This window comes from Acinonyx jubatus, chromosome C1, assembly GCF_027475565.1.
Source record: "Acinonyx jubatus isolate Ajub_Pintada_27869175 chromosome C1, VMU_Ajub_asm_v1.0, whole genome shotgun sequence".
NCBI lineage: Eukaryota > Metazoa > Chordata > Mammalia > Carnivora > Felidae > Acinonyx > Acinonyx jubatus.
In genome coordinates, this window is record NC_069381.1 from 155,449,310 (window position 1) to 155,476,797 (window position 27,488).

The 27,488-nt window shown below is 39.6% G+C and overlaps 1 protein-coding gene across 2 annotated transcripts; it reads left to right on the forward strand.

The window, feature by feature from the left end:
• Window positions 1-281: 281 nt before the first annotated feature.
• DHRS9 (dehydrogenase/reductase 9) lies at window positions 282-22,415 on the forward strand. Of its 2 annotated transcripts, none has more exons than XM_015087294.3 (5): window positions 282-435; window positions 13,319-13,690; window positions 15,114-15,372; window positions 18,720-18,883; window positions 21,602-22,415. In XM_015087294.3, the coding sequence occupies exons 2-5, from the start codon at window positions 13,378-13,380 to the stop codon at window positions 21,823-21,825; spliced, it is 960 nt and encodes a 319-aa protein (XP_014942780.1). In that variant the 5' UTR covers window positions 282-435; window positions 13,319-13,377; the 3' UTR covers window positions 21,826-22,415. The 2 variants fall into 2 exon arrangements, with proteins under 2 accessions (XP_014942780.1, XP_053071213.1); XM_053215238.1 differs by lacking the exon at window positions 282-435 and adding an exon at window positions 2,118-2,434.
• Window positions 22,416-27,488: the final 5,073 nt, after the last annotated feature.

Genomic DNA, 27,488 nt, shown 5'->3' on the forward strand with positions numbered 1-27,488 from the left:
ACAAAAGATTAGCCCAGCTTCATCTTACAATGGGGAGAGTCAGGAAATGCCTAATGAGCAACAAAGCTCCTAGTTTTGACCAAGCCTAGCAACGCATTTATGGGCAGCATTTGCAATTAAGCAGCTCGAATGTCAAACGCATTGTTGGTGCAAAAAGGGGAATCTTTATACTGGAAATAAGAGTGCTGTCTGTTGACAAAAGGAGGAAGTAAAAATTACAAAGTACACTTTTAAAAATACAAAGACGTAATACCAACTCATAGTTATTCAGAAAGGCACAGTCCACTGGGAGTGACCTGAGAGAGTGGATTATACTATACCAGGAAGGGGAAGGCCAACATACACTCAGCATAAACAGCCTTGCCCCCCACCCCCTTACCAGAGTGACACCAACCATATTCAGGAGCTGGACCCACCACAGCCTACGGTGCTGGGGTAAGTGGTTTTCTTCATCTGACTCATTTAGGATTATGTCTGGCTTGGACCCCAGCACAGTGCAGTTAGTTGTAGAAAACCCGATACATGTCACCAGAGACTGTCTTGAATCTGGACATTCTCCTTGCGTTTTGGTGTCTGGAAAGGTGGAGAAGGCACCCTTTGACAGAAATTGGGGGAAATATGGGAGACATAGAGATTTAGAAGAAAAAGGAGAGTCGTATATTTAGTGTTTTGACACTGGCAGTACCTATAAAAGTACAGCCCAATTATCAACATTGAATACATTTAAATGAAATCCACAGTGCAATCTTTTGCTTTATAAAGGAACTAGGGAAAAAATAGAATTGCAATTTGCTCTGTATTTTTTACATCACCTTCGACAACCAGAAGTGTAACTAACTTAGAGAGAGTGCTGAACAAAGTAACATCTCATAGTTTGCCTTGTTAAGGAATAGAATGAAAGGAAATTTAGCTTTTAAGATGTGAATTTGAATGTAGATGTAGTTACAGTCCAGACATGGTTACTGCTGACAAATTGTTCCATTGCTTAAACCCCTATATGGGACCATTTGACAAGGGGGAAAACATACTAATGTCATAGTCTTTTCTTTCTCCTTTTCCCTTCAATCCTACATGACCACCCAGGTGCTTATAGCTCTCTCCATCTCAATGACAATAACTTGCTCACAGAAAGGATCTGATATTAATCATTTATACTTTTCTTCATGTAGATCTAAGTCAATGTATTATTTCTCTAAGGGGTTTTCTATGTAAGCCTTACTTTGACTTGCAGAATGTTAAAGGGGAAGAAGTATATTTGGCATATTTGTGGCGCCCTACATCTTTACCTGTATAAATTTCAGTCTTGGCTTCTTATTCTTTTGGAGACAAATGATCCCCATTTAATTTATAGTGTGATAGCAGTGTTCAAGCTCTACCTAGACAGATATGTTCATTCATTCAGTCATCCCAGCTAAACCAAAATAAACTGCATTTTCAAAGAGGGAAGACAGAAGTCTGGGCAGTCTGAGACATAAAGCAATAAACTGATATGTAGGGAAACTGAAAGTAAACAATCAGTGGAGTTTGTACCTGGCTGTGTGCCTAAGGGGGGAGGTGGTAGCCTAGGGGATGGGGCGGGTGCATAATAGCGTTGTCTCTTCCTCCTCTTCCTCTGGAGCCTCAATATTTTCCATTGCAGTCCCTGGATACGGCAGGTCAATTGTGATAAACTCTGAAATAGAACAACTCTGGGAAGGGAAGGGGCATCCTTTCCTGTTCTCAGTGATTTAGTCCCAAAAATCATTTAGGTAAGATCTCCTTGACATACCTTAAGACTCATAAATAAGTACAGAACCTCATTTCACTAAATTATTTTGATCTCCTTGCTCATCGGTGTTAAAAAAAAATGATAAAAAGAATCATCAGATTGGTGTCCCTTACCTACTCTCTTAGGAAGGAAGGAGTACTAAGTTAGCAAAGGCAGGTTAACAGGAAGAAAAAAAAAAACCCTAGAGATTATGAACAGTAATCATAATTCAAAATTAAATGATTAAAACAATGCACCAGACAGTTTACAAAATGTTTCCACGTTACACTATTTCAACCGCTGAATTTGGTCAAGAGATTGCACTCAGAGTTAAAGGAATGTTATTAATCATTTTTAAGTCTCTTCTGAAAGTTGCTAAATTTAATTTACTGAAGCTACTACCAATTCCTTTGGAAACACATGACCCCCAGCTTCTTGGCTTCCTCCATCCACTGAAGAGAGAGTTAGTCATCAGTGTCATATAAGAGTGACTCAGAGTAAGGTGGGAACCGGAGGACTTCTCACACATATATGAACTCAGAACTTGACGGAAGCCCAGGCATCAACACCTCCAGGGGATCAGTGTGGTCAGGTGGCTCAACCCTTCCTTGCCCAGCACAGTAGGCAGACGGCACTTAGCCCAGCCGGTCCACAACAGCTTCTGCGCCCCAGTTCATTCTCAGTAAGGTAACCGATGACTGAATTCTGTCCTTTATCTCTTGGTTTCTCATGTCAGTCTTCAAACTGCCTTTGATTTTCCTCACTCTTACAAAATTAATCGAGTTATTTTTCATGCTATAATAACAATAACAATGTTAGAAGGTTGTGATGGACACTGAGTCCATCTTACCATAAAAGTGATCCCAATGTCACCCAGATCCTTGCCTTAAGCTCTCCCAGGTCTCTGTTTGAATGTTCTTTGGCACTCTAGAGTTACAATCCAATTTATGTCTAGTTATTCTTTCTGTGCCTATTTGACACCATCTGTAAAACTTATAATTAGCTGGAAACTGAATGGGGGAGGGGCTCCAAAAAACAGTAGGAATCTTAGCTGAGTTTCTTACTAGAGCAGCAGATTTGCTACCTATAGTTCTGTTCTGTTTATCAACCGGCCTTGCCGATATTATCAGATGTCACCTGAGGCGAATGCACACATGCACACTAAAGTGGGTGAGAAAAACACCTTCTAGGGCAGAAGGAAGCAGGGAACTCCTCATAGTGCATATTTGATTCCTGGAAACTAAGATGAGAGCAGTAAACTTGCTTCAGATATTTACTCTCCATTTCATGATCCTGTGCCTGGCATTTTACCTGGAAGACATTGGGCTTTTCAGACATTGGGCTTTTCCCCCAGTCTGAGTCTGTATTCACTTTGACTCCCAACATGCAACAGGTAAGGGAGAAAGTCAATTTAGTGGCTTCACTGCCACTTAATCTTGGCAGCCTTTGTTAAAGGCTTTATGAATAAAATGGTGGCATGGCACACTCTCTCAATGGGTTAATTTTTAGCAACTGAGGAAAAAGTTTAAATAAAACATGCATTTAGATTAAAAATCAACTTAAGGTTGTACAAATAGCTCTGAGATGTCCCCCTACCCTACTAGCCCAAGGTAAGGACAGTGCTTTATTTATCCTTTAAAAAATTTTTGTTTTAAATGTCTATTTATTTTTGAGAGAGAGACAGAGAGACAGAGAGCAAGCAGGGGAGGGTCAGAGAGAGAGGGAGACACAGAATCTGAAGCAGGCTCCAGGCTCTGAGCCATCAACACAGAGCTGGACGTGGGGCTCGAATCCACAAACTGTGAGATCATGACCTGGGCCGAAGTTGGATGCTTCACCGACTGAGCCACCCAGGCACCCCATGCTTTATTTATCTTAGTATCCTTTAGTGTATGTTAGATGCTCTAAGAATATCCTTGGCTAGGTGCTGCATGAAATGAAATTTAAATGTTGTATCATCTTCATGTTTTTGAGACTTCAAAAGTGCGCCCAATTTTAGAACAAATCCCAATGTTTAAATACAAGGAAAAAAATCATTATCTCATACATTTCAGATGAGGAAAGGGGGAATTTGTCTTAAAACCCTTATAACAATGTCACTTTCTTAAGGTACAGACTTTCAAAACTCACACCTTTACTTCTGTTCAAAGATGACTGTGTAGGAAAAGAAACACACTGCAGTTTTGAACACATTTTCTGTATACATACCTAACATTCTCTCCATATTCTAAGCTTTTTTTGAAGCCTTGTGATGATAAACTAAATCATATACAATATACAATCTCTTAAGTAAAGTAGCCATGGCTTTACCAATAATTCTTACCCTGCCAGTACTGTCAGGAAGCATATTGGCAAAGCCATCAACTAGGGGCACCGGGGATAATTAATTAATTAATTGTAGGTGTTATGATAAATGATAATGAAAAAGTTTTGAGAAAAGGCAGAAGCAACTCAGAGATACTTTTATCCTTAGAACTAAAAACGCCAAATGTACACGCGTCAGGCCTTCCCTACATTAAGAGTGGCTGCCAGACCTCTTCTAGGAGACTGAATGAATGAGTCTGCAAAGGAAGCACGCCCTCCTCCGTGTCTCACCGGTCCCACCACACAAAGTACACCCAGGGTACTTCCCTCCTGGAGGAAGCAGGACTCAAGGGGAATGTCACTGTCAAAGGAGCTTCTTCATTCCATTGAATGAGAGAACTTAATGTTTCCATGATGACAAATACCCCCTCAGTTATATCATCATGATCATTTTCGTCATCATCATCATCAATTATTATTTTAATCAGACCCTCAAAGAAGCATTTGTTACTTAATGGAAGCATACTTCATATAGGATCCCTTGGCTTCACTTAAAATTTTCTCCTTAGATTTCTGGGTGCCCAACTTGAACATTTTTTTTCACAGAAACATAACTTATTAGTCATATGATTTAGTTTGCGTCATTAGATCTAAACACTTATTTTTCTTAAAAGTGCAGCCGAAATCTGTGAAAGGTCACTTGGGTTACAAAAACAAACAAATAAAATTTCTTACTTCAATGAAAAGATCAAACTAAAAAGGAATTTGGTATACTTAGCTAGGTTAATGATATTTAAATGTACTAAGGACACATATGTCCAGAATGCCATCGATATTACGAAAGCTGTGCAAGAGAACTTCAAAAAGAAAATATTAGAAAGCTACTTCTAAATGCTCTCCATTTGATGTTTTTTAATGAACAACTTAGTTGTTGATTCAACTTAGGCCATGATTGCAACAAATTGCAAGTAAATTCAAACCCTACAAATTCCTATCAATCAGTGTGATTGACAAGTTTCAATATTGCTTTCTAAAACAAAAGCCCTCCATGGAGTTATGTAGAAATGAAATGAAATCTGGTTGGAGGATGTATTTTAAAAGAATTATATATTTCTTATGAAAAGCATTGCTCAGAATGACATTGAGACATTATTCTCAGTTCTTTTGTTTATTTTTAATTGTGTCATTTAATTTTAAAGGGGAGAGGAAGATGAGTAAGAGAAGTGAAATCAAAGCATCTTATTTTGGACTTTTTACTAGAGAAATAAACCCAGTTATAGAAAGTTTAAAAAAAAAAGCAGAAGTGAGCAAGGACAGCAATCGAGTTGCAATATTTTCCCAAAGCAACAAAGCATTTTGCATGGCAAATGAAAGACACAATTAGTTCTCCTTTCTTGGTTCCTTTTGAATCTTTGTGGTCAAGAATTTTGATAAAGTATTTCCATTCCTCCTACTAACCGATAATGTGCTAATTTCTTTGCAGTTATTCCTTCTCCTTCCACACAGTCTAGGGGTTCAGAGATCAGAATTTTAGCTCTCGCCACTCTCTGGCTGATAACTTCATGTACAATACCTACTGTACCTAGCTCACAGAAATATTTTGACAATTAAATGAGATAAATATTACTTGAACACTCTTCAAAAGTTCTTAAAGTTTCCTAAATTGGAAGTGTGAACATTATATTGCTATTATTAGCCTTTCGCCTGATGGTTCAGAGGGCTCAAAGACTTAACCCAACTATCACCAGAACCCTGGGCTTAGAGTTGAAACTTTTTCCTTCTTTTCTTTTCTTCCTTCTTTCCTTCTACAGCACTAATTTACCTAATACCCAGTATCACACAAGTACTGGTGGTTGCAGAGAATTGTACACATAGCCCAGACTCACAGAGTTCAGTGGGAATCCAGGTGGCAGTGCAGCAAAGGATTAAAGCATGAATAGCCAAATCAAAGTGGCCGGGGTCCCCAAACAGCACTATGATTGTATCTTGAGCCAATTAACCTGCATTTCTGAATTTGTTTCTTTCTCTATAAAATGGAGATAATGTTACTGTAAGGTTTAAGTAAGATAGGGGCGCCTGGGTGGCTCAGTTGGTTGAATGGCTGACTTCAGCTCAGGTCAGGATCTCACGGTCCATGAGTTCGAGCCCCGCATCTCTGCGCCGCCCCTGCTCATGCTCTGTCTCTGTCTCTCTCTCTGTCTCTCTGTATCTCTCTCTCAAAAATAATTAAATAAATAAATAAGATAAATATTCATAGATTCTACCAGAGGGCCTGGAATACAGCAAGCACTCAATAAACCATAGCAGTTATTACCGTTCCTACCTGACCTGGTGAACTGGTCAGGGAATCCAAGTGAACCTGGGAATCCAAGTACCATGGTTTTTCTAGTACCATATTCTGAATTCTGCAGAATCAATTGGCATCCCACCAGAAGGGCTTCCACAGAGGAACCTGTAGTGGCCCAAACTCAAAAGTCTTAGCCAGAATTGAGGCCTCACAAATGTTGGGAGTGCTAACCTGGTAATTTCTAACTTTGGCTTTTTCACTGCCTCCAACCTCATGACGACAAAAAGGCACTTTTTCTAAATCATAGAAACTAATACTAATATTAGCAAGATGTGAGTTATATTTTATAAGTAATAAAACTTTTCTGGTAAGGCCATTAAAAATAAATAAACTCTCATCAATGTGGCACCACCAAAGAACTAATGACTGAGCTTCCAGAAAAATAGTTCTGATGTTGTGAAGTTCTGGACCCACAAGGCAAGGAACCTCTAGCCCAGTGTTTCTCAAATGGAAGCAGTTTTGTCCCCCAGGGGACAACTGGCAAACATTTTTCGTTGTCACAACTGGGGTGGGGGTGCTGCTAGCATGTAGAGGATCGAGGCCAGGGGTGCTGCTAAACATCCTGCAATGCACAGGACAGACTCCACAACAAATAATTATTTGACCCAAAATAGGAAAAGTACCACAGCCCTTCCCAAGTGAGCATGATTGATCCTGCCACAGCGATAAGCTTCTGCCTATGTAGCAGATATTTAGTCACTTTTTTTTACGAGGTACTCTCCAACGGAAAAGTTATTATTTCCATTTTGCAAATAGGAAAATGGAGGCTAAGAAAATATAAATAATGTGCCCAAAGACCTCTGATGATAGAGGAGCTGGGACTAGACCTCTACCTGTCTGATTTTAAAACCTGGGTTCCTAACCCCTGCCTTACTGCCGTGTGTGTGTGTGTGTGTGTGTGTGGCCTCAGTCCTTGCTTCCCACATTTATTTTTCCTAGCAAAGTGGCTAGTGTTTATTTGGGCTTAAGAAATATCTCCAGGACTGGTTCAGAGGATGCGGCTGTCCACACACTGCAGTGTGAGGGCTGCAGACCTGCTCTCCTCTACTCTGCTCTCACCTTTGATGAGTCCACAGGCTCATAGCCACTGCATCCTAAGAGGACTGTTACAGATGAGGTGCTCCTTGCCTTGAACCAAGTGATGTGTACCCCTGGTAAGCACTTTGTTGTGAGATAGAAGACAAAGCAGATAAACAAACAGCCAAGCCACAAAGGTCAGTGCCCCAAGTCTCTGAATTTTAGGGACCAAGGAGCCATGTGAAGGTGACCAGGCTGGCGGTGTATTGTCGAGGCAGCCATAGTAATCACAGTTATTCATTTACTTCTTGGTGGTCAATGAACCAATGAGCCATCAATCAGCTTCTGTATACAGGTCATGTTCCCAATGACTCTGACCAAGAGCTGCTGCTCAGGAACATGACAACACATGGAATCTTGGCTAAAATACTATTAGAGGTCAGAGGTGTGTATGTATTGGTTTATGGTTGACTGGTCCGATGACCTAGAGGAATGTGAACCTTAAGAATTGAAGAAGAACCAGTATTTTTTAGACAATAATATTTGGGGTAAGGACAGGCTTTATAAAACTCTAGGTCAGAGTTGGTAGTCCCCTGGATTCCAGCTGCAGGCTGGGACACCAGCATCTGAAATGACCCTCAGCCTAGAGAGGTGCCTAATAAAGACAACACATTTTAAAATGTGAGCCCATCTTTAGGGCGTTTTAGTGGCTCAGTCCGTTAAGCGTCTGACTTCGGCTCAGGTCATGATCTCATGGTTCATGAGTTAGGGCCCCGCGTCGGACTCTGTGCTGACGGCTCAGAGCCTGGAGCCTGCTTCAGACTCTGTGTCTCCCTCTCTCTCTGCCTCTCCCCAACTATGCTCTCTCTCTCTCTCTCTCTCAAAAATAAATATTCAAAAAATTTTTGAACAAAAGTGTGAGCCCATCCTTAACAACTAAAAAGCTCTTCTCTGTGGCTTGTCACCAAGGAAAAATGTGTTTGGCTAGGGAACGAGGAAGTACGGGAGAAATGGAGAGGATGAGGAAGGAGGAAGGAATCTTACTGCTTTGGTTTGAGTTTTTGTTTTTCTCCACTAGTTGTGAAGGTGAACTTACGAAAGAGTAGAAGTCCAAGGTCACTAGATTCTGAAGTGCTGGAGTTCTTACCTATTTTGTTCATGAAACCCTTTGGGTCTAGTGAAGCCTTTTCTCAGGAAAAAAAAAAATGTTTTATTTTCCCTTGCCAAATTTGTACTTTTTTATTTTGAAATAACTTCAAATTTGTGGAAAAGTTGAAAAAATAATACAACCCAGAATCCCCAAATATTGACATTTTACCACATTTGCATTTTCATTCTCTCTTTATAACCATATGTATGTGGGGGTTTTGTTGTCAATTGAAGTATAGTTGGTATACAATATTATATTAGCTTCAGGTGTACAATATAGTGACTAGACATTCATATACATTACAAAATGCATGCCACCTATCACCATACAAGTTATTACATTATTATTGACTATATTTCCTATACTCTGCTTTTTATTCTTGGGATTTATTTCTTTTATAACTGAAGTTTATACCTGTTAATCCCCTTCACCTATTTCACTCATCCCCCCACAACCACCCCCACCACCCCCCACCTCTGCCCTGGCAGCCACCTGTTTGTGGTTGGGCAACCACATCTTCTTTAGCCATTCATCTATCAATGGAAACTCAGCTTGCTTCCTTTATATGTTTACTTATTTATATGAATATTCTTATTATTTTCTTAACAGAGTTAAAGACATGGTCTTCACTGAGTTGAGACATGGTGCTACTTAATCTTTAAATACTTCAGTGTATATTTCCTAAAAAGCAGGAACTTTCTATATAATCTTAGTAAATTATAAAAGTTGAAAAATTAATGTTTATTGAGAATGCAATATTATTTGCCAAATCAACAAATCTCACTCAAATTTCACGAGTTGACCAAATAACATCCTTTCTGGCAAAAGTAAAAAATAGTTTTCTGGTCCAGTATCACATGTTGCATTGGGTTGTCATATCTCTTCAGTCTCCATTTATCGGGAGCAGTCTTCAATCTTTCTTTTCCTTCATGACTTTGACATTTTTAAAGAGTATATGCCATATATTGTCTATGGAAGATGTAGCTCCATGCAGGATTAGGATCCATTTATGTACAAAAGTGTTGCTGTGTCCTTTCCAGTGCACCATCCCAGGAGGCACCTAATGTTGGTTTGTCCCATGACTAGCAGTGTTAATTTTTATCACTTGGGTAAGGTGGTATCTGTCAGATTTCTCTTCTTTGAAATTATTATTACTCTCTTTTTAACTAGTGCCTATCTTATGGGGAGATTTTTTGAGATTCTATAATGGTTTCTTATCAGAATTTCACCTACTAGTTTTAGCATTCATTGATCAAACTTCTCTGATATAATTGTTATGATGTCAGTTGCTAAATGATGATTTTCTAATTCCATCATTCCTTTTACATTTATTAGTTAGCATATTGATTCCTCTATAAAATGAGGCAAACAATGTGCCCTCTTTAACTCAAAAAGCTGTTGAGAGAACCAAATGAGATCTATATGTAAAAGTATAGCGTAGAATGCCTCACAAATGTAAACCATTCTTTTACAATTACTCCCCTTATGCTTGCCCCCAGCAAAACTTGACAACATAGAAAGTTTCTACTCTCTGATCTAGGACACATTAAACTCCATGAGCATTTGCCTTCTTCAAATAATTCCATGGGGTTTGGATTGCAGTTAAGGCTACAGAATCCATTCAGAAAACATATTCAACATTTAGTTATCCAATTATTCAATTTATTGAGGCCAGACTTGAACATAACACTATACTAATTGAATTTATAAATACAAAATTTCCTTAAAATATCTAAACATGAAATTTTGCAAAAGGTAGTTACACCAACACTTCACCTCAAAATTATACATTTTTAATGTATTTATATGTTTGAGAAGGGAAAATTCTACTACATGGACATTGATTTGCCACAAATCAATAACTCCTACGCAGGAAAGATTTGTGAAACTATGCCAAATTATTAAGCCACGATAGTCTACAAACTTGACTGCTTTAGAAATAGGCACAGCTGTATCAAAAGAATCAACTAGTTTGCTCAAACCTACCATATTTTAATGTTTACCTCTGACTTATTTTTATCAATTGATAGTTCTCTTGCCTTTTCTTTCTTTACGTATATATCTTTTTCTGGGAAAAAAGATGAAGGCAGAGCCCAGAATTTCCTTGAGAAGTGAAGAAGATATGTCAGATTGCGTTATTTTTAATCTGAAATAATCTGTTCCTTATAAAGCAGCAGACAAAAATTGTGTGTATGTGTGCACATGAGTGTGTGTGTATAATTCTGTATATTTCTATTCCTTATTAGGGAGAGAAACATTTACGTATACAGGAAAATATATATACAAGAAGACTTACCAAAACACTAAGAGCCAAATGTGATAATCATTATTTCCTTCTTTAATTTTTTCCGTATTTGCCAAATTCTTTTTACCATGAGCATAAGTTACTTTTACAAGCAGGAAAAAAAATGAACAATTTTTTTAAATGGTTCAAATGAAAAACCAGGAAATAATTGTAAAAAAAAAAAAAAGAAAAAAAAAAAAAAGAAAGAAAGAAAGAAAAAAAAAGTCCAGGGGTACCTGGCAGCTCAGTTGGTTGAACATCCAACTATTGATTTTGGCTCAGGTCACGATCTCATGGTTTGGGCTCTATGCTGTCAGCACAGAGCCTGCATGGGATTCTCTCTCCATTTTCTCTCTGCCCCCTCCCCTGCTCACTCATTCTCATTCTCTCAATCTCTCTCTCTCTCTCTCTCTCTCTCTCAAAATAAATACGTAAACATTAAAAAAAAGAGAGAGAGAGAAAGGTCAAAGTTTATAAAATTGCTTGGCCTCACAAGTACTTTGAACACAGTGTCCATAAACAGTCATGATTCCAGAAGCACCTGTAAGGTCTGAACTTCAACTCAAGTCTTATCTTCTATTTAGCACATAAGGCCCCTCTTGATTCTAAGGGTGGCTCTGGATCAAGGGCAGAGATATGTGTGAACATGGGGCAAAGAAAGGAAACTTTCTGAGTCAAAAGCGAAGGAAATAGGGTTTTTCCCAAGGTGATATTTTCTGCTGCCCCTCTTGCTTCCAAAGGCAGAGAGAGCCAATACAGGCCCAGGGCTGCTCTTACACGTGGTGGGACCTACCAATCTTCCTCCTTTGTGTTGCCTATGCTGAGCTAGGAGGCCTGAGCCATCGTGATGCTCAGACCTAGGCAAACAGGTAAATGCCCTCCAGTTCTTGTTCACTTTGTCCTATGGGATAGCTTGCCCTTCCCTGGCCACCGGTACCCACAGTAAAATTGACGGTATTGGCTGTCTTTGTAAATAACAAACATCATAATACATATTTTATATCTATATTATGGGGAATATGTATATATTGGGGAATTTTATATCTCCAAATAGTCTGAAATCCCTCCCTGTGATACTTTCGATAGTACACTTCCAAATTAATATCACCCTTGTTTTCAATCATACAATTGCTTGATTCATTCACAACTGTAATTTTGCAGCCAAACACTGCATAATAACCTTTTTTAATGTTTATTTATTTATTTTGAAAGAGAGAGTACTTGCAAGCAGGGGAGGGGCAGAGAGAGAAAGAGAGAGAATCCCAAGCAGGCTCCTCACTGTCAGCACAGAGCCCAAACCATGAGATCATGACCTGAGCTGAAATCAAGAGTCGGATGCCTAACTGACTGAGCCACCCAGGTGCCCCAATAATTACTGTAACTTTTAAGACAGCATATGCATTTAAATGGTCAAGATTATAAAATTAATATAATATTCTTTTTTTAACATGTATTTTTAATCCAAAAAGAAGTGTGATATTTCTAAATTGATGTAGTAAGTGTACATGACATAATTTTTTGAATTTAAAAAAAGTAAAAAAAGGTAATACATGCTGAGGCAAAGTGCAGGTGCAGTCTTCTGAGTAAAGGGGAAAGGAAGCCCTCCACATTTTTGATTTTAGGCCCTAGGCCATCTAGCCCTGTCAAACTAATTGTCCAAGTCATTCTGCACTGCTTATAGTCAAAGCTTCATGGTTTTCAGGAAAGAATTTGCTCTCCTTTGTCCTATGTACGTGCAAACCTTTTTCCTCACAGAAAGCCAGAGGGAACAGAATCTGAGACTTCTTGATTCTGTTTGGGACACTGTGCCTTCAGCCAGCATCCCTCAGTCTCTTCCCACTCATCTCACCCTCTCTCCATGAACTCCTTGGCGGCTGCACACTGCATACTCTCTGCATGGTGTTGTGATGGTTTTTAGAGTTGGGTTAAAGGATGACAATAAGCTACTGAAAATAAGAAACTGGAAACCAACTTAGGAACATTTTCATAATGGCAATACCAAAATACTCTCCTTTTGCTGACAGTCTGAGAATAATTAAGAATCTAATCAATCAGTTGAAATTGAACATTTTCTAATAGATTGAATTTCATGAAGTTGCAAGAGATAAGATTTTACCATGACAGTCCGTGTTTCAGATAGATGAATTCACACATGAGATTACTGTCACATCAAACCCAATGACCTGTGTCAGCTTTGCCATGGCATCTCTCAATCTCTCTCTCTCTCTGTCTCTCTCTCTCTCTCTCTCTCTCTCTCTCCTGTTTACTTTCTCTGACTGTAGCTTGGTTGGTTTTCACATTACTTAGAGCTATGGTTTAGCACTTAAATGGCCATGTTTCCAACTAAATAACAGTTATTGTTTTTAAAAAACTACTCGAATGCATTAAAGTATCTGAAGTTCGTAAAAATTGGGTTATAATCCTTTGATGGTTCTAATTTGAATTTTCTTTCTAATTTTGAACATTCAGGTCACCATCTTCTTTTATTGTACAAGAAAGGAGAGTTCCTGTCATATATTGGAAAGAACATGTTCTTTTGGGTATTAGCCCTCCTAATCTTTTGTGGTTTTGTATGGAATTACAAAAGACAACTAAAGATTGCAGACATCACTGATAAGTACATTTTCATTACTGGGTGTGACACGGGTTTTGGAAATTTGGCAGCCAGAACTTTTGATAAAAAAGGATTTCACGTAATTGCTGCTTGTCTGACTGAATCAAAATCAACAGCTTTAAAGGCAGAAACCTCAGAAAGGCTTCACACCGTGCTTCTAGATGTAACGGACCCAGAGAATGTCAAGAGGACTGCCCAGTGGGTGAAAAACCAAGTTGGGGAAAAAGGTGAGTGATACAGGGGTGGGAAAAATGGAGGGGGTGTTGTAAAGTAGCTACAGCTAAGTTAAATGTGTTTGGATCTTAAATGGCCTTTCAAGAAAATGTCTCCTAAAGACCAGTTATGGTACTGGAGAATATTGGGAAAATCTTAGGATAGAGCCCTCAGTCGTTCCAAGTTGCAAGCTCTCTGTTTGCATGAAAGACACAGCCCCCATTATTCTCAGTCATAAGTCTCGGTGGGCAAATTTAGAAGTGAATTGGAGGTATTGAGTTTTCCTGCTCTTCTCTCGTGAAGTTCTAGTTTAGCCACATATACAGCTAAGGCACTTGGAGCTAAAAGCTACAGGAGATCATGAGAGCAATCCCCAAATTGCCATCTGGATACCTGGGACCTACTTCTCACTCTAAAATCATTCCACAACTCACACATTTTCCATGGGAAAAGGTAGAAAATAGCCTGAGACTCTGATAAAGCTGTCTTAGATCATTGTGATAGAGTAGTAAGCCATCGGACCTCATTCTGCCAAGATGACAGCATTCCAAACTAGAGGACTTTTATTGGCTTGAATGAAGCTTGAAATATTCTCATTAATGAAGATATTAGGGTCCAAAATGGAAAAAAAGAAACCAAATGTATGTGATTTTTCTCTATCACATCTTCATTGTGTAGTTGAGACTCTGAACCTTAAAAGCAATGGTTTGATAATGTTCCCAGATCATTTTTTAAAAAAATGTTTTAATGTTTATTTATACGTGAGAGAGAGAAAGAACCAGCAGGGGAGGGGCAGAGAGAGACGGAGACAGAATCTGAAGCAGGGTCCAGGCTGGGAGCTGTCGGCACAGAGCCCAATGAGGGACTCTAACTCACCAACCGTCAGATCATGACCTGAGCCGAAGTCAGACGCTTAACCTACTGAGCCACCCAGGTGCCCCTACAGACCATTTTTAATACTTGATTTCCAAACAAATTTAACAATATTAAATGTTTTCCATCATAAAATAAAACTTTCGATGACTAGATTTTTCACCAAAAATAGATGTGAAGTAGATTGATACTGCTCTTTGTCTGTAAAAAGCAGTTTATAAATAATCTCTCACTTTGCCATCTAGCAGGTGGGAAAAATAGACCATTTTACTCTACATCTGAGATGAAAAAGTAAAAGGCTCATTCAGACAGTATCAGTATTTTACATTCAGAACCAGAAATAGAGTTACTGTGAAATTGTAACAGAGCTTCAACTATTCCAATTTAGCTTCCCACCTTCTCTGAGAGTAGTTATTTCCCAAAACTGTAATGAATTTCAAAGAAGGAACATGGCTAGAAGGAGGAAATGGCACAATTGTGTAAAGCAGGGGCTGTATTTCCATCAAGGATGCCCATATCAGTGCCATCTTCTATCACAACTCCTTTCTTTCCTCTCTGTTCTAGGTCTCTGGGGTCTGATCAACAATGCTGGTGTTCTCGGAGTGCTGGCTCCCACCGACTGGCTGACAGTGGAAGACTACAGGGAACCTATTGAAGTGAACTTGTTTGGCCTCATCGATGTGACATTAAATTTGCTTCCCTTGGTCAAAAAAGCTCAAGGAAGGGTTATCAATGTCTCCAGCATTGGAGGTCGGCTTGCACTTGGTGGAGGGGGTTATACTCTCTCCAAATATGCATTAGAAGGCTTCAATGACAGCTTAAGGTAAAGTAAACATTGACATACTAAGAAATATTAGTTGGTAATGTTTACTGAGTGGTTATTATGCACTAGGCACTCTATTTAGTGCTTTAAATTATTCCCAATAATAGTTCCCAATAGATAATACCCCTGAAACAGATTAAGTAACTTGCCCAAGGTCACCCAGCTCGTAAGTGGTAGAACTGAGATTTGGACCTAAGTCTAGACAAGCCTCTTTTTACTTTTTGCATTGATGCATGATGCTGATAGAGATGGTGAATTTGTATTCAACAAGTCAGTTTGTTAAATAGTTAAGGAATCATACAGGGAGGCTAAATCAAGGCAGACCTCTCCGTTAGTGTAACTATCAGTTGCAGACACAACAACACCATTCTGTTTAAACCATCAGTAGAGGAGCTCCTGGGTGGCTCAGTCAGTTAAGCGTCTGACTTCCCTCAGGTCATGATCTCACAGCTGTAGGTTAGCCCCACGTTGGGCCCGGTGGTGACAGCTCAGAGCCTGGAGCCTGCTTCAGATTCTGTCTCCATCTCTCTCTGCCCCTCCCCCACTTGTGCTCTGTCTCTCTAAAAGATAAATAAACATTAAAATAAATAAATAAATAAACCCTCAGTAGAAAATTATCTGGTAAAGTAAATGTAATTATCACAAAATAATGACTCAGCTACATAGCTTTCTCTCTCTCTCTCTCTCTCTCTCTCTCTCTCTCTCTCTCTCTGCAAGCTCCTGACCCATATTCCCATACATTTCAGACACTACAGCTAAAGAGACGATAACCTCCCCAACCCCACCCTGAGGACAAGAAATACAGTTTTCCTCTGGTGCTTCCATTTCCAAATAAAACTCAGAGCAGGAATTTACTAATCAGAGGTGGAGATTTTGCTCCCCCAAGAAAGCACTGACCACATCATTTTCGTGTGTGCCTACCAGAGAACCCCAGAGCCTAAAACAAAGGACTTATTTAGCAAACAAAGTGCACCCAGACATGGATTTCTCTGGGTTTATAACATTTGACATTCACAGGGCTTCCTGAATCTGTAGATTTATATCTTTGCCAAATTTGGTGAGGTTTCAGCTATTGTTTCTTCAAACATTTTTTCCTGTAATCCATTCTTTCTCTTATCCTTCTGAGACTATAACACAAATGTTAGACCTTTGGTTTTATCACACAGATCCCTAAGGTTCTGTCCACTTTCTCAATCATTTTTCTTTCTGCTGTTCAAATTGGATAATTTCTAATGATCTACCTTCAAATCCACTGACGTTCCTCCATCACCATTCTGCTATTGAATCCAACCAATAAATACTTTATTTTGGTTATTATATCTTTCAAGTGTAAAATTTTCATTTGGTTCTTTGCCTTTTCCTTTTGGGGAGAAGTTCTGTAACTTTCCATTGACTTCAAAAGTATTTTCTTTTGTACTTGAAACATTTTTATAATAGCTGCTTTAAAGACTTTGATAATTCCAACATCTGTGTCCTTTTGGCATTAGCATCTGCCATTGTCTTTTCCCATGTGAGTTGAGATTTTCCAGTTCTTTTTATGCTGAACATTTGGAATGTTCCAGTTCTTTTGGAATGTTTCCAGTTCTTTTTATGCTGAATATTTGGAATTATATGAGACTATGGGTCTTATTTAAGTCCTATAGAGAAGGTTGATATTTTTGTTTTAGCAGACAATTGATGAGGTTGTATTCAGGTCACAACTGCTAACCATCATGCTGTACTTTTTCCTGTTTGCTACCAGAGATGTCCCATAGATGTACCACACAGTAGCCAGTCTAGGATACAGAAGATGGTTGTCCCAGAGTTTGCTTCTCTAAGTCAGATCCATACATGCTCAAGTGCAGTGCATAAACAATGTTACGGGGTCACTTTCCTCAGCTCCTCTCTGTGATCTTTCCCGTTCCTTCTTGTTTCCTGGGACTTCCCTCCAACCAGATGTCACCCTATTCTGCCATCTACTTCCCATGTGTGTGCTGGGCATAGGGCCACATGATGGGTGGAAAGAGAAAGACAAAAAGCAACAGGGTTTCTTCCTATCCTCTTGGGGACCAATAACCACTTAAAAAAATTTTTTTTCAAGTGAAGTGTTTGTGTGATTGCAATACAGCTCTCCATGCCTGAAATTACCCAATAAAGAGTGGGTATTTTTCTAAATCATGGAACTGGTATTGGAAAAGGTACTGTGCATGCAGGCCACAGTCAAGTGGCAGCTCCAGAATTTCTATATGTAGGAGGGTTTAGGGACAGTGGTCCAACTGGGAGAAGCCTGGGTCTCTTTAAAGCTGTATTTGCCAAGCAAAAATACTGGTTTCATGCTGGTTTTACTTACCTGGTAAGCTTAGTTGGGTGACTTAAAGCCTTTTGTCCCCAGATTATATGGTATTTCATGAGTGGGTGGGGAGACAAATCTTCCCAAATACTTTCCAAAACCCAAAGGAGATCAGAAGATAGGTGTGTGAAGTACAATTAAGTTGGAAAATAACCCTTGAAATTTTAATGCAAGCAACATATTTTCAAAATCTTTCAAGATCAAGATAATTTGTATTTTTAGTTAAGTACACTGCAAACTAACCACTAGGCATGTTGCTAGAAAGCAGAACCTAAGATAAATCACATTTTAAGTTCATTGGTAGAGTTCTTTAAAAATCTTAGGATAAAGACTTGTATAAAATGAGTAATTACTTCCTTATATATCCTTGGTGGAAATATAAATTAAATTTAGGAGGTAATTACTCATATAATGGTTTGCAATACTTTATTTTGCTTTAAAAGGCCCAGGGTAGGGGAGGGGGGTTCCATGATTCCCCTAAAACCTTATTGCCCAGTAAATGAGCAGACCTTTGGTTTTCTGAGGCCACACAATGAAAGAGCTCACTGAGCAGCAGAGGGAACAGATTAGCCACATCAAGGATTGTCACACTGTGTCCCTCAGCCTAGCCTCACTTGTTCCACAATCTCTTCACATTCCTAGAATGGAGGTAAACTTATCCACCCAGGCCAATCATCAGTCCATTTCTCCAGAAGGTGCTTTGCATACTGAGAAGAAACCTGTCCTTAACCTGAATGCTTGTCAATTTAATGAGAGAATCTGGCTTCACATGGAGTACTAAGCTGGGGATGGGCCTACCCAGATGCCTTTCCCATTCTGCCACTAAACCGCCCTCCCTTCGCCACCCTGAACTTCAGCTTCCTCACCTGCAAGCTGCAAGCATAGAACAAGCTACTCCTTTCCAACCTATCCAATTCTGTGATTCCATGAAAAAAATTCATAAGAAAATAGTCATCCAAATAGCAAACATTCTCCAAACCAAGCTAGATTAAACATCATCAGTGTATTCTTTTCACAGACGGGACATGAAAGCTTTTGGTGTACACGTTTCATGTATTGAACCAGGATTATTCAAAACAGGATTATCAGATCCAGTAAAGGCCACCGAAAAAAAACTTGCCATTTGGAAACATCTGTCTCCAGATATAAAACAACAATACGGAGAAGGTTACATTGAAAAAAGTAAGTCTCTGGTGGACCAGGGTTCCTCTGGGGTTCATTATCATAGACAACACGAAGGAGACTCAAAATTAAATGAAAAAAAATAAGGTGTTCATAATAATATACCAATAGGGAATCCTAGATATGGATCAGAGATTCATATTAATTCCAGTGCCATCTCTCACTTCAAGGGTTTACAAACATTTACTGGGCAGTTACCAAGTGCCAAGTTCTATACTAAACACCTTATAAATTTTATAATTTACTCCTCAAAAGAACCATAGGAGTAGTCAGCAGAGGCTTAGAAAGGTGCATGTCCTACCGAAGGCTATACAGTTCTTCCTGATCGTGTCCAGGCTGGAGCCCCCCCATCTTCAACTCTACATAAACCTCCTCTTTTTGGTAAACAACCACTCACTAAACGTTGTTCAAGGATTCATGGAGGTTACAAAATATAAAGACTCAGACTCTGACCCTTACCTAGTATACAGTCAAGTTGACAAGAAAAAGTAACCACGTGAAACTGTAAAACAGTGACTCTACAATGTGTAAGAAAATTGATGCTATACTTCTTAGACAGAGCCCAACAGCCCAGAGTGGGTGCTAGATGGTGCAGTCTCTACTTACCCAAGAAATTCAGAACTGGATGAATGCATTGCTAGTTAAGTGGCCTTTATGAGACAGGTCAGGTTAGAGTAAGGCCTAAAGGACAGGAAGGAATTATTTGGGTGGAAGCTTTCCAGAGCAAGAATGCATGGGTTGGGGGGGTGGGGGTGGGGGTGGAGAGAGCAGGAGAAGTAACATAAATCAGATTGAGTCAGGGATGGAGAAATAATAATAGACTAGATTATGATGACTAATGTATACTGAACATTTGCTATGTACTTGTCACCATTCTAAGTGCTTTACATGGACTCTTTCATTTAAAATGCCCAAATAAACCCTATGAAGTAGCTATTACCTTAATTTTATAGAAACAGAGGCATAGAGAAGTAACTTGCCCAATGTTGCACAATTAGTAAGTAGAAGAGCTAGATCTGAACCCAGACAGCCTGACTTCACCATTTATCCTTGGGCCCTGCACTATAATGTAAACAAGGCTTTAAGGAGCTGGTGGAACTTCCTGTGACAGGGCTCTGCCTCCACCTCAAACTTCCTGGTCTTATTACAAACTTAGTCGACATTCCTCAAACACTTACTGAGCTCCTGCTTTGAGCCGAACAGGGCCCCACCTAACTTTGTGTCACTCTAACCTTAAAACTCTGGTCCTGCCTCTTTGTTGATGGATTTGGTAAGTCAGCCAACTGTGACAAGGTTCAAGGCTGGAAGTTTTGGAGGTGGAGCCAAGAGCTGAGTCAGATCCACCTGGGGAGGCTTTTAGAATGACAGACTTCCTCAACCACCCAACCCCACCCAACACACACACACTTGTGCACACACACAGATGCATACATACATATCAACGAGAACATCTGGTTTGACAAACCTCCCAGTGCCATCATATCACTATATGCTGAGAACCTCTGCCATTAAAAACTCAGCTTCTCACTCATTACCAACTCTGAAGATCCTAAGTAGTTCAGAAAAAAAATCCCTCATTTAAAAGAGCTTTTTCTATTTGATATTGACATTGATATTTCTAAATGCCTATGAATATATCATGAACTGCCATCTGAAAATTATTTTTTACTTGGCCCCTGGCTGAGGTATCCTCTCTTTTACTGATTGTTCTTCTTAGAATTTTCCAAATCAGGACTTGGACATCAGCCAGACTCACAGTTCCAAAGCAGACCACAAATTTAAGCTCACCTTTCTTACCTTTCTTCATTTCCAAGGCAATAGTTGTAAGAGTTTAAAATAGACACTAAGACTTATTAGGTAATCTCAGTTAGGTTTTTTGAATAACTTGCAGCCACTAAGGCCTGAAGTAGAAGGGAAGATTTAAAAATCATAGACTTCTCTTAAGAAGACACAACTCAGGTATGTTTTAAGAGCACAGGAGGAATGCTTTGAGCCATTATCAATCTCTGATAAAATACCTGCCTCTTTAAAGCTATCATAATTCATTAGGCAGACATTTCATCTGTCTGATAACCAGCCTGTGTTTAGCATTCTGAGTCAAGACTTTTAGGAATGATTCCCTCTTTATTCACTGAATTATAGTAGTATGTGGTATGTGAGTGTACGTATGCACACACATGCACACCCACATTTCCTATATAGTATTCCCCTAAAACAAATTTGGACTCGAACCCACAACTTCCTGGGCTCAGGGGCCTCATAGACTATAAAGCATCTGTCCTTCATTGCTTTAAAGTAGTGCTTCTCAAAGTTTGTTCCCTGGACCAGCACCATCAGCATCACCTGAAAACTTGATAGAAATGGAAATTATTGAGTCCCACTTTACACCTACCTACTGGGTCCCACTTTAACACTGTAGTATTAAAGGCTATATATGAATCTCACAGGTGGTGAGTCAGAACCAACCCAGCAATTGTGTTTTAACAAGCCCTCTAGGAGATTCTGCTGCCCACTCAAGTTTGAGAGCCAGGGGTCTAACGAAAGCACGGTTGTATCCTTTCCTGAAGAACAGATAGAAACCCACCACAAAGGGCCTCAATTATAACAGCCAGTTCAAAATAAATACCCACATACGCATCCTCCCCTTTACACCCTAGCCTCCCACACCACTTCTCCCCTTCTTCCAAAGAATAAGGGTGTTTTTGTCTCTTTTTACAGGTCTAGACAAACTGAAAGACACTAATTCTTTTGTGAACATGGACCTCTCCCTGGTGGTGGAGTGCATGGACCACGCTCTCACGAGTCTCTTCCCTAAGACCCATTATGCTGCTGGAAGAGATGCCAAGACCTTCTGGATACCTCTGTCTCACATGCCAGCAGTTTTGCAAGACTTTTTATTGTTGAAACAGAAAGTAGAGCTGGCTAATCCCAAGGCAGTGTGAGTCAGCTGACAACAAATCCCTGCCCCCAGGCTATGAGATTGGCTGCTTTCAAGGACACATCTCCTTTTTGGTCTCATTCTTTACCTGATCCCACCTGGACTCATTTAGATCATGCCTCTTTTGATAAATGAGGGAATCCAACCACCACTCGGGATGTCCCAGGGTCCCTTTTCAAGCCTTCTTTGGAAAGAAGGGCAGTGATGATGGGTCATATAGAAAGGCCAGGATGGCACCTGCCCAATATTGAGGTTTTGCCTGCTTAATAGGATGTAAAGGAAATTGAAAGACTTTCCCATTCAAAATGATATCTATCACCCGCTCCATGCCTCTAGCCACTACCCCTTGAACTCCAGAATGTTAAGTATTTGCCCCTTACCAAAATGTTGAGATAAGGAGAATACTGGGGCACGTGGGTGGCTCAGTTGGTTAAGTGTCCAACTCTTAATTTCAGCTCAGGTCATGATTTCACAGTTCATGAGTTCAAGCCCACATCAGGCTCAGCGCTGACAGTGTGGCCTGCTTGGGATTCTCTCTCTCTCTCTCTCTCTCTGCCCTGTTCCCCTCAAAATAAATAAATAAACTTTAAAAAATTAACAGCATTTTTTAAAAAAAATGGTAAGTAGAATGCTTTTCATGAGAGGATTGGATATGTTATTTTGCTGAGAAGAAGACTCTGAAGGGTTGGAACTCACTTTTGTAAGCTTTGACAGGTCAGGAGAAGGAAGGGTGAGGAAGCATCATGTGACTGGTATCGGCTACAGGGAGCAGAAAAACACAAAGTAGGACTGCAAGTAGGAGAAGGAAAAGAGCAGGACAAGAGTACTGAATGTTAGAAACAAGTATGAAAGTGGAGAGAGGGAGATTCCAGGACAAGCCTGCCTATTTTAGAGGGAGCTATGGAGGCTAAACAGCCTATTCAAGGCCACCGTGATCATTGACGCATACACCGTCTGTGTTTGAGCCCGCATCGGGCTCTGTGCTGACAGCTCAGAGCCTGGAGCCTGCTTCAGATTCTGTGTCTCCCTCTCTCTCTGCCCCTCCCCCACTCATGCTCTGGCTCTCTCTCAAAAATAAAGAAACATTAAAAAAAAAAAAAGAATCAGTTCAATTAAAATCCTGTAACTTCCTTAAGCCTTTGACTACTTCCACAATGGCTCCCTACCTCTGGTTCTGCTGTAAGCCTCCCTTCAGAAACTAGTTGCCATGGTGACTTTTCATGATCTATCTGTTGGTCTGGAGAAACTCCATGTTGAGGCTTTCTGGGCTCAGTGGTCACAGAACAAAGAGCATCAAGAATCATTTCATCTAATTCTCTGCCTATAAGCAGGATATGGCCAAGCCATCCAGGCTAAAAAGAACCACCCCTTCAATTGAAAATCTGTCCAGAAACTCCACAATTTCCTTGGGCAACCCAGCCAATATTTAATAAGGAAAATTTCCAGGAGTTTCTAAGGAAAGTGACCAATTTTGACTTTCTTCTCTATTAATTCCAATAATTGTCAGGAATGTGAGAGACCACAGTCTCATCAGCATGGAGGAAATAGCTAAACAGTCACAAAATGAAAAGCCTTTTAATATATAGAAATCATTCATAACAATTTAATCTAAATCACAGTTTATAAGGACAATGCTGGTCAACAGTTTCCTGAATTTTTGCCTGTTAAAAAATAAGACAATTCTGTTGACATTCATAATACTGACATTCTTCCTCAGCTCTGTGACTCATTTTTAAAATGAAAATATGAGTCATTTCCCTCGTACTATATATATGAGGTACTAAAATAGCCAGGGCTCTAATGCAGATTCTAGCTTAGCAGAATTTTTCAAACTCTTTTTGCACACAGCACCTGCCCAAGAAAGAACCAGATCACGGCTCTTGCCTGATTAGGCCCTAGAAATAAACAGCACTCTGGCCTGAAATAGGTCAGGCAAGGCAACATGGCATTCTGTCACATTCTACAACAGGCAACTGCCCTGAACAGTCCCACTCCAGTCCCTTTTGAGGAACTGGACATGGGAAGGGTTCTGCTATGGATACATAGCATAAACCCTGGACAAAAATCATTCAGTCCCACGATCAGGTAAAAGATTTACTCTCGGGATTCTGGGTCTATTTTTTCCTCTTAGATATGACAAATGGAAATTGAGTATGATGCTGCCCAATAGACGGTGGGGCCTGTCTTATGGATCAGGTAATGCAAGAAGTCTAGCTTCCCACAGGTATAGTAAGAAAATAATATCAATGGTTATTTAATATTTAGTACATGTCAGGTTCTTAATGCATTTGTACATTACACAAATGATTTCATCTAACCCCAACCATATCCAGGGTATGTTTTGTTGTTGTTGCTATTGTTGTGTTGTTTATTTGTTTTTAATGTGGTAAGAACACTTAATATGGGATCCACTCTCTTAAACTAAGTGTACAATACAGTATTGTATCATCAGAACGTACAGCAGATCTCTAGAACCTAATCATTTTGCACAAATAAAACTTTATACTGGGTGAACAGCAACTCCCCCTATACCCTTCCCCCAGTGCCTGGAAACCACCATTTTCCTTTCTGTTTCTTTACTTTTCTTTTTTTTTTTTCTTAAATATTTATTCAGTTTTGAGAAACAGAGACAGACAGAGTGGGAGCGGGGGAGGGGCAGAAAGAGAGGGAGACACAGAATCTGAAGCAGGCTCCAGGCTCCAAGTTGTCAGCACAGAGCCTGATGCGGGGCTCGAACATGGCCTGAGCCGAAGTCGGAAGCCTAACTGAGCCACCCAGGTGCCCCTCCTCTCTGTTTCTATAAGTTTGACTATTTTATGTACCTCGTGTAAGTAAATCATGCAGTATTTGTCCTTCTGTGGCTGGCTTATTTCACTTGACATAATGTGTCCTGATTCATCCATGTTGTCATGTATAAAAGGATCACCTTCTTTCTAAGGCTAAATAATATTCCACTGTATGTATATATTACGTTTTCTTTGTTAGTTTACCTATTGGTAAACATTTAGATTGTTTCCACATCTTGGCTGTTGTGTATAGTGCTGCAAGGAATATGGGAGTACAAATATCTCAAGATCTTGATTTTAATTCTTTTGGCTACATACCCAGAAGTGAGATTGCTAGATCATGTGGTATTTCTTTTTTTTTTAATTTTTTGAGGAACCTCCACAATGTTTTCCATAGCAGCTGCTCCATTTTATATTTGTACCAATAGTGCACTAGAGTTCCAATTTCTCGATAACTTCACCAACACTTATCTTTTTTTCTTGATAACAGCCATCCCAACAAATATAAGTTGATACCTCACTATAATTTTTTAAATTTTTTTTAATGTTTATTTACTTTTGAGAGACAGAACATGAGCAGGGGAAGGGCAGAGAGAGAAGGAGACACAGAATCGGAAGCAGGCTCCAGACTCTGAGCTGTCAGCACAGAGCCTGACGACATGGGGCTCGAATTCATGAAATGTGAGATCATGACCTGTGCTCAAATCAGCGCTCAACCAACTGAGCCACCCGGGCACCCCAGATACCTCGTTATAATTTTGATTTGCATTAGTTGATCATCAGTGGTTAGTGATATTGAGCACCTTTTCATTTACCTATTGGCTGTTTGCACATCTGTGAAGAAATATCTACACAAGGCCTTTGCCCATTTTTTAAATTGGGTTATTTGTTTTTGTTATTGAGGTGAAGAAGTTCCTTATATATTTTGGATATTAGATACAATATGTGTGTATTGTATCTTTGGATATTAGATACTTGTTTTAGAGATGGAGAAAGGAAATCACAGAGACGTGGGCAGTTTGCCCAAGCTAACTGCTAACTGTAAATGTGGGCCAGGGTTCAAACCCAAGCAGTCTGATGCCAGAGCTCACACTCAGAGCCACTGTGCTGAAACTGACTCTCACAGAGTACTTTTCCAAAGTTTAATACTGGGCCTGTAAAAAAAACTTTATTAAATTAATCTAACATGAGTCTTGCCTAGGCAATAATACTATGCATAAGAATGATGCATAATTTTGAGTATATATATTCTTTTTTGTTTTCCTCTATTCTAGTTTAAAATTCTTCTCACTTCTGGGGCACCTGGGTGGCTCAGTCAGTTAAGCATCCGACTTCAGCTCAGGTCATGATTTCACAGTCTGTGAGTTTGAGCTCCACGTCAGGCTCTGTGCTGACAGCTCAGAGCCTGGAGCCTCTTTCAGATTCTGTGTCTCACTCTCTCTCTGCCCCTACCCTGCTCATGCTCTGTCTCTCTCTGTCCCAAAAATAAATAAAAACATTACAATAAATAAATGAATAAATAAACAAATAAATAAAATTCTTCTCACTTCTTATAAAATAACAAAAGTACTTATACACCATTTTTCAGGTCCTTGAAGCTTTCTAACTAAAATCTCTAGATTTCCTTTTTTTTCTTCTTCTTGTTTCTTCTTCTTGTTTTTCTTTTTAGTTATCAATTTTATTTATTTGTTGTTACTATTATTGTTAGTTTGAGGAATTTATATGTAATCAACTTTTGCTAATCTTGGATTATCTGTATTGACCCAAGACCAACTCTTTGAATCTTTTAGCTTTTAAGATCAGAAAAAGGAAAGAGGACAGAAAGCTAGCATCCCACAAATACTGTTTCCCCCATGGCTGTAGTTTTGTCAATTTTTGTCAATTCCAGAAGTGATTCTGGAAGTGCCACTGGGGGGGAGGGGGGGAAGGGGTGGACTGTTGTAGTCACTGTGGCTAGTGCTAGCCCTGGGAATACTAGTGAGAGAAAAGGAGAGGATCTTAGCTGGGAAGGGGTCAGGGCCTCATAGCACTAACACACTGCGATCCAAGATAATACCATAGGTAGCTGGACGTTCTGACTTGGCGGGAAGAGGACATGCAGGCTAGTATTTCTCACAGAGACATTCCCACTAGCAACATTCCTGGTCTGACAAGTTTCTGCTCCAAAACCACTGAAGAATGGTAGGTTGACCACCTTTTAATTACCTTGTTGATTAGCTCTGGTTAATGGAATATTCTTCATTATTTTTGAGCCAAAATCTGTCAGCGGAGAGAAGAGAGGGGAGAAAAAGCTGCTTTTTCTGAAACCATCATGATAATAACAGTTCGTGTTCACTGAACCTTTAAAATACACCAGCATCCAGAGTGTTGTCTGTGAATGTTCTCATATAGTTTGTATAGCATTTACACAACACGTGCATTTACTGTTCCATTTCACAAATGAGGAGCCTAGTAGCCAAGATTCTTTCAACTCTAATGATCTATGATTCCTAAATTCTAATTCCCTAAAATGTGAATTCTCCCCTCAAGAAAAATAATTAAAAAAGAGAAAGAAAAGTTAGTGGATTTTAAAACTTTAAAGTTCTTTCTGGAACTCTGTAGCCATCCTAATTGAGAAACTCTAAAATTCTGACTGGTGAAATCATAAGACAAATCTCCTGGCCAGTGATCTCCAGGCCCCTTCCCTATGTCCTTGAGCCCTTGAGAGAAATGATTGATAAGGGCTTCAGGCTCTTCTCATTTCTCTACACACTCTCCACCCCTAGCAGCTAACACCTTTCTAAGAAACAGGGCTTTTCTTCATGAGAAAAAATACAAACAGGCATCTTCATATTTTACAAACTCCAGTGCTCATTCAACTGAGATAAACATAAATATCTGG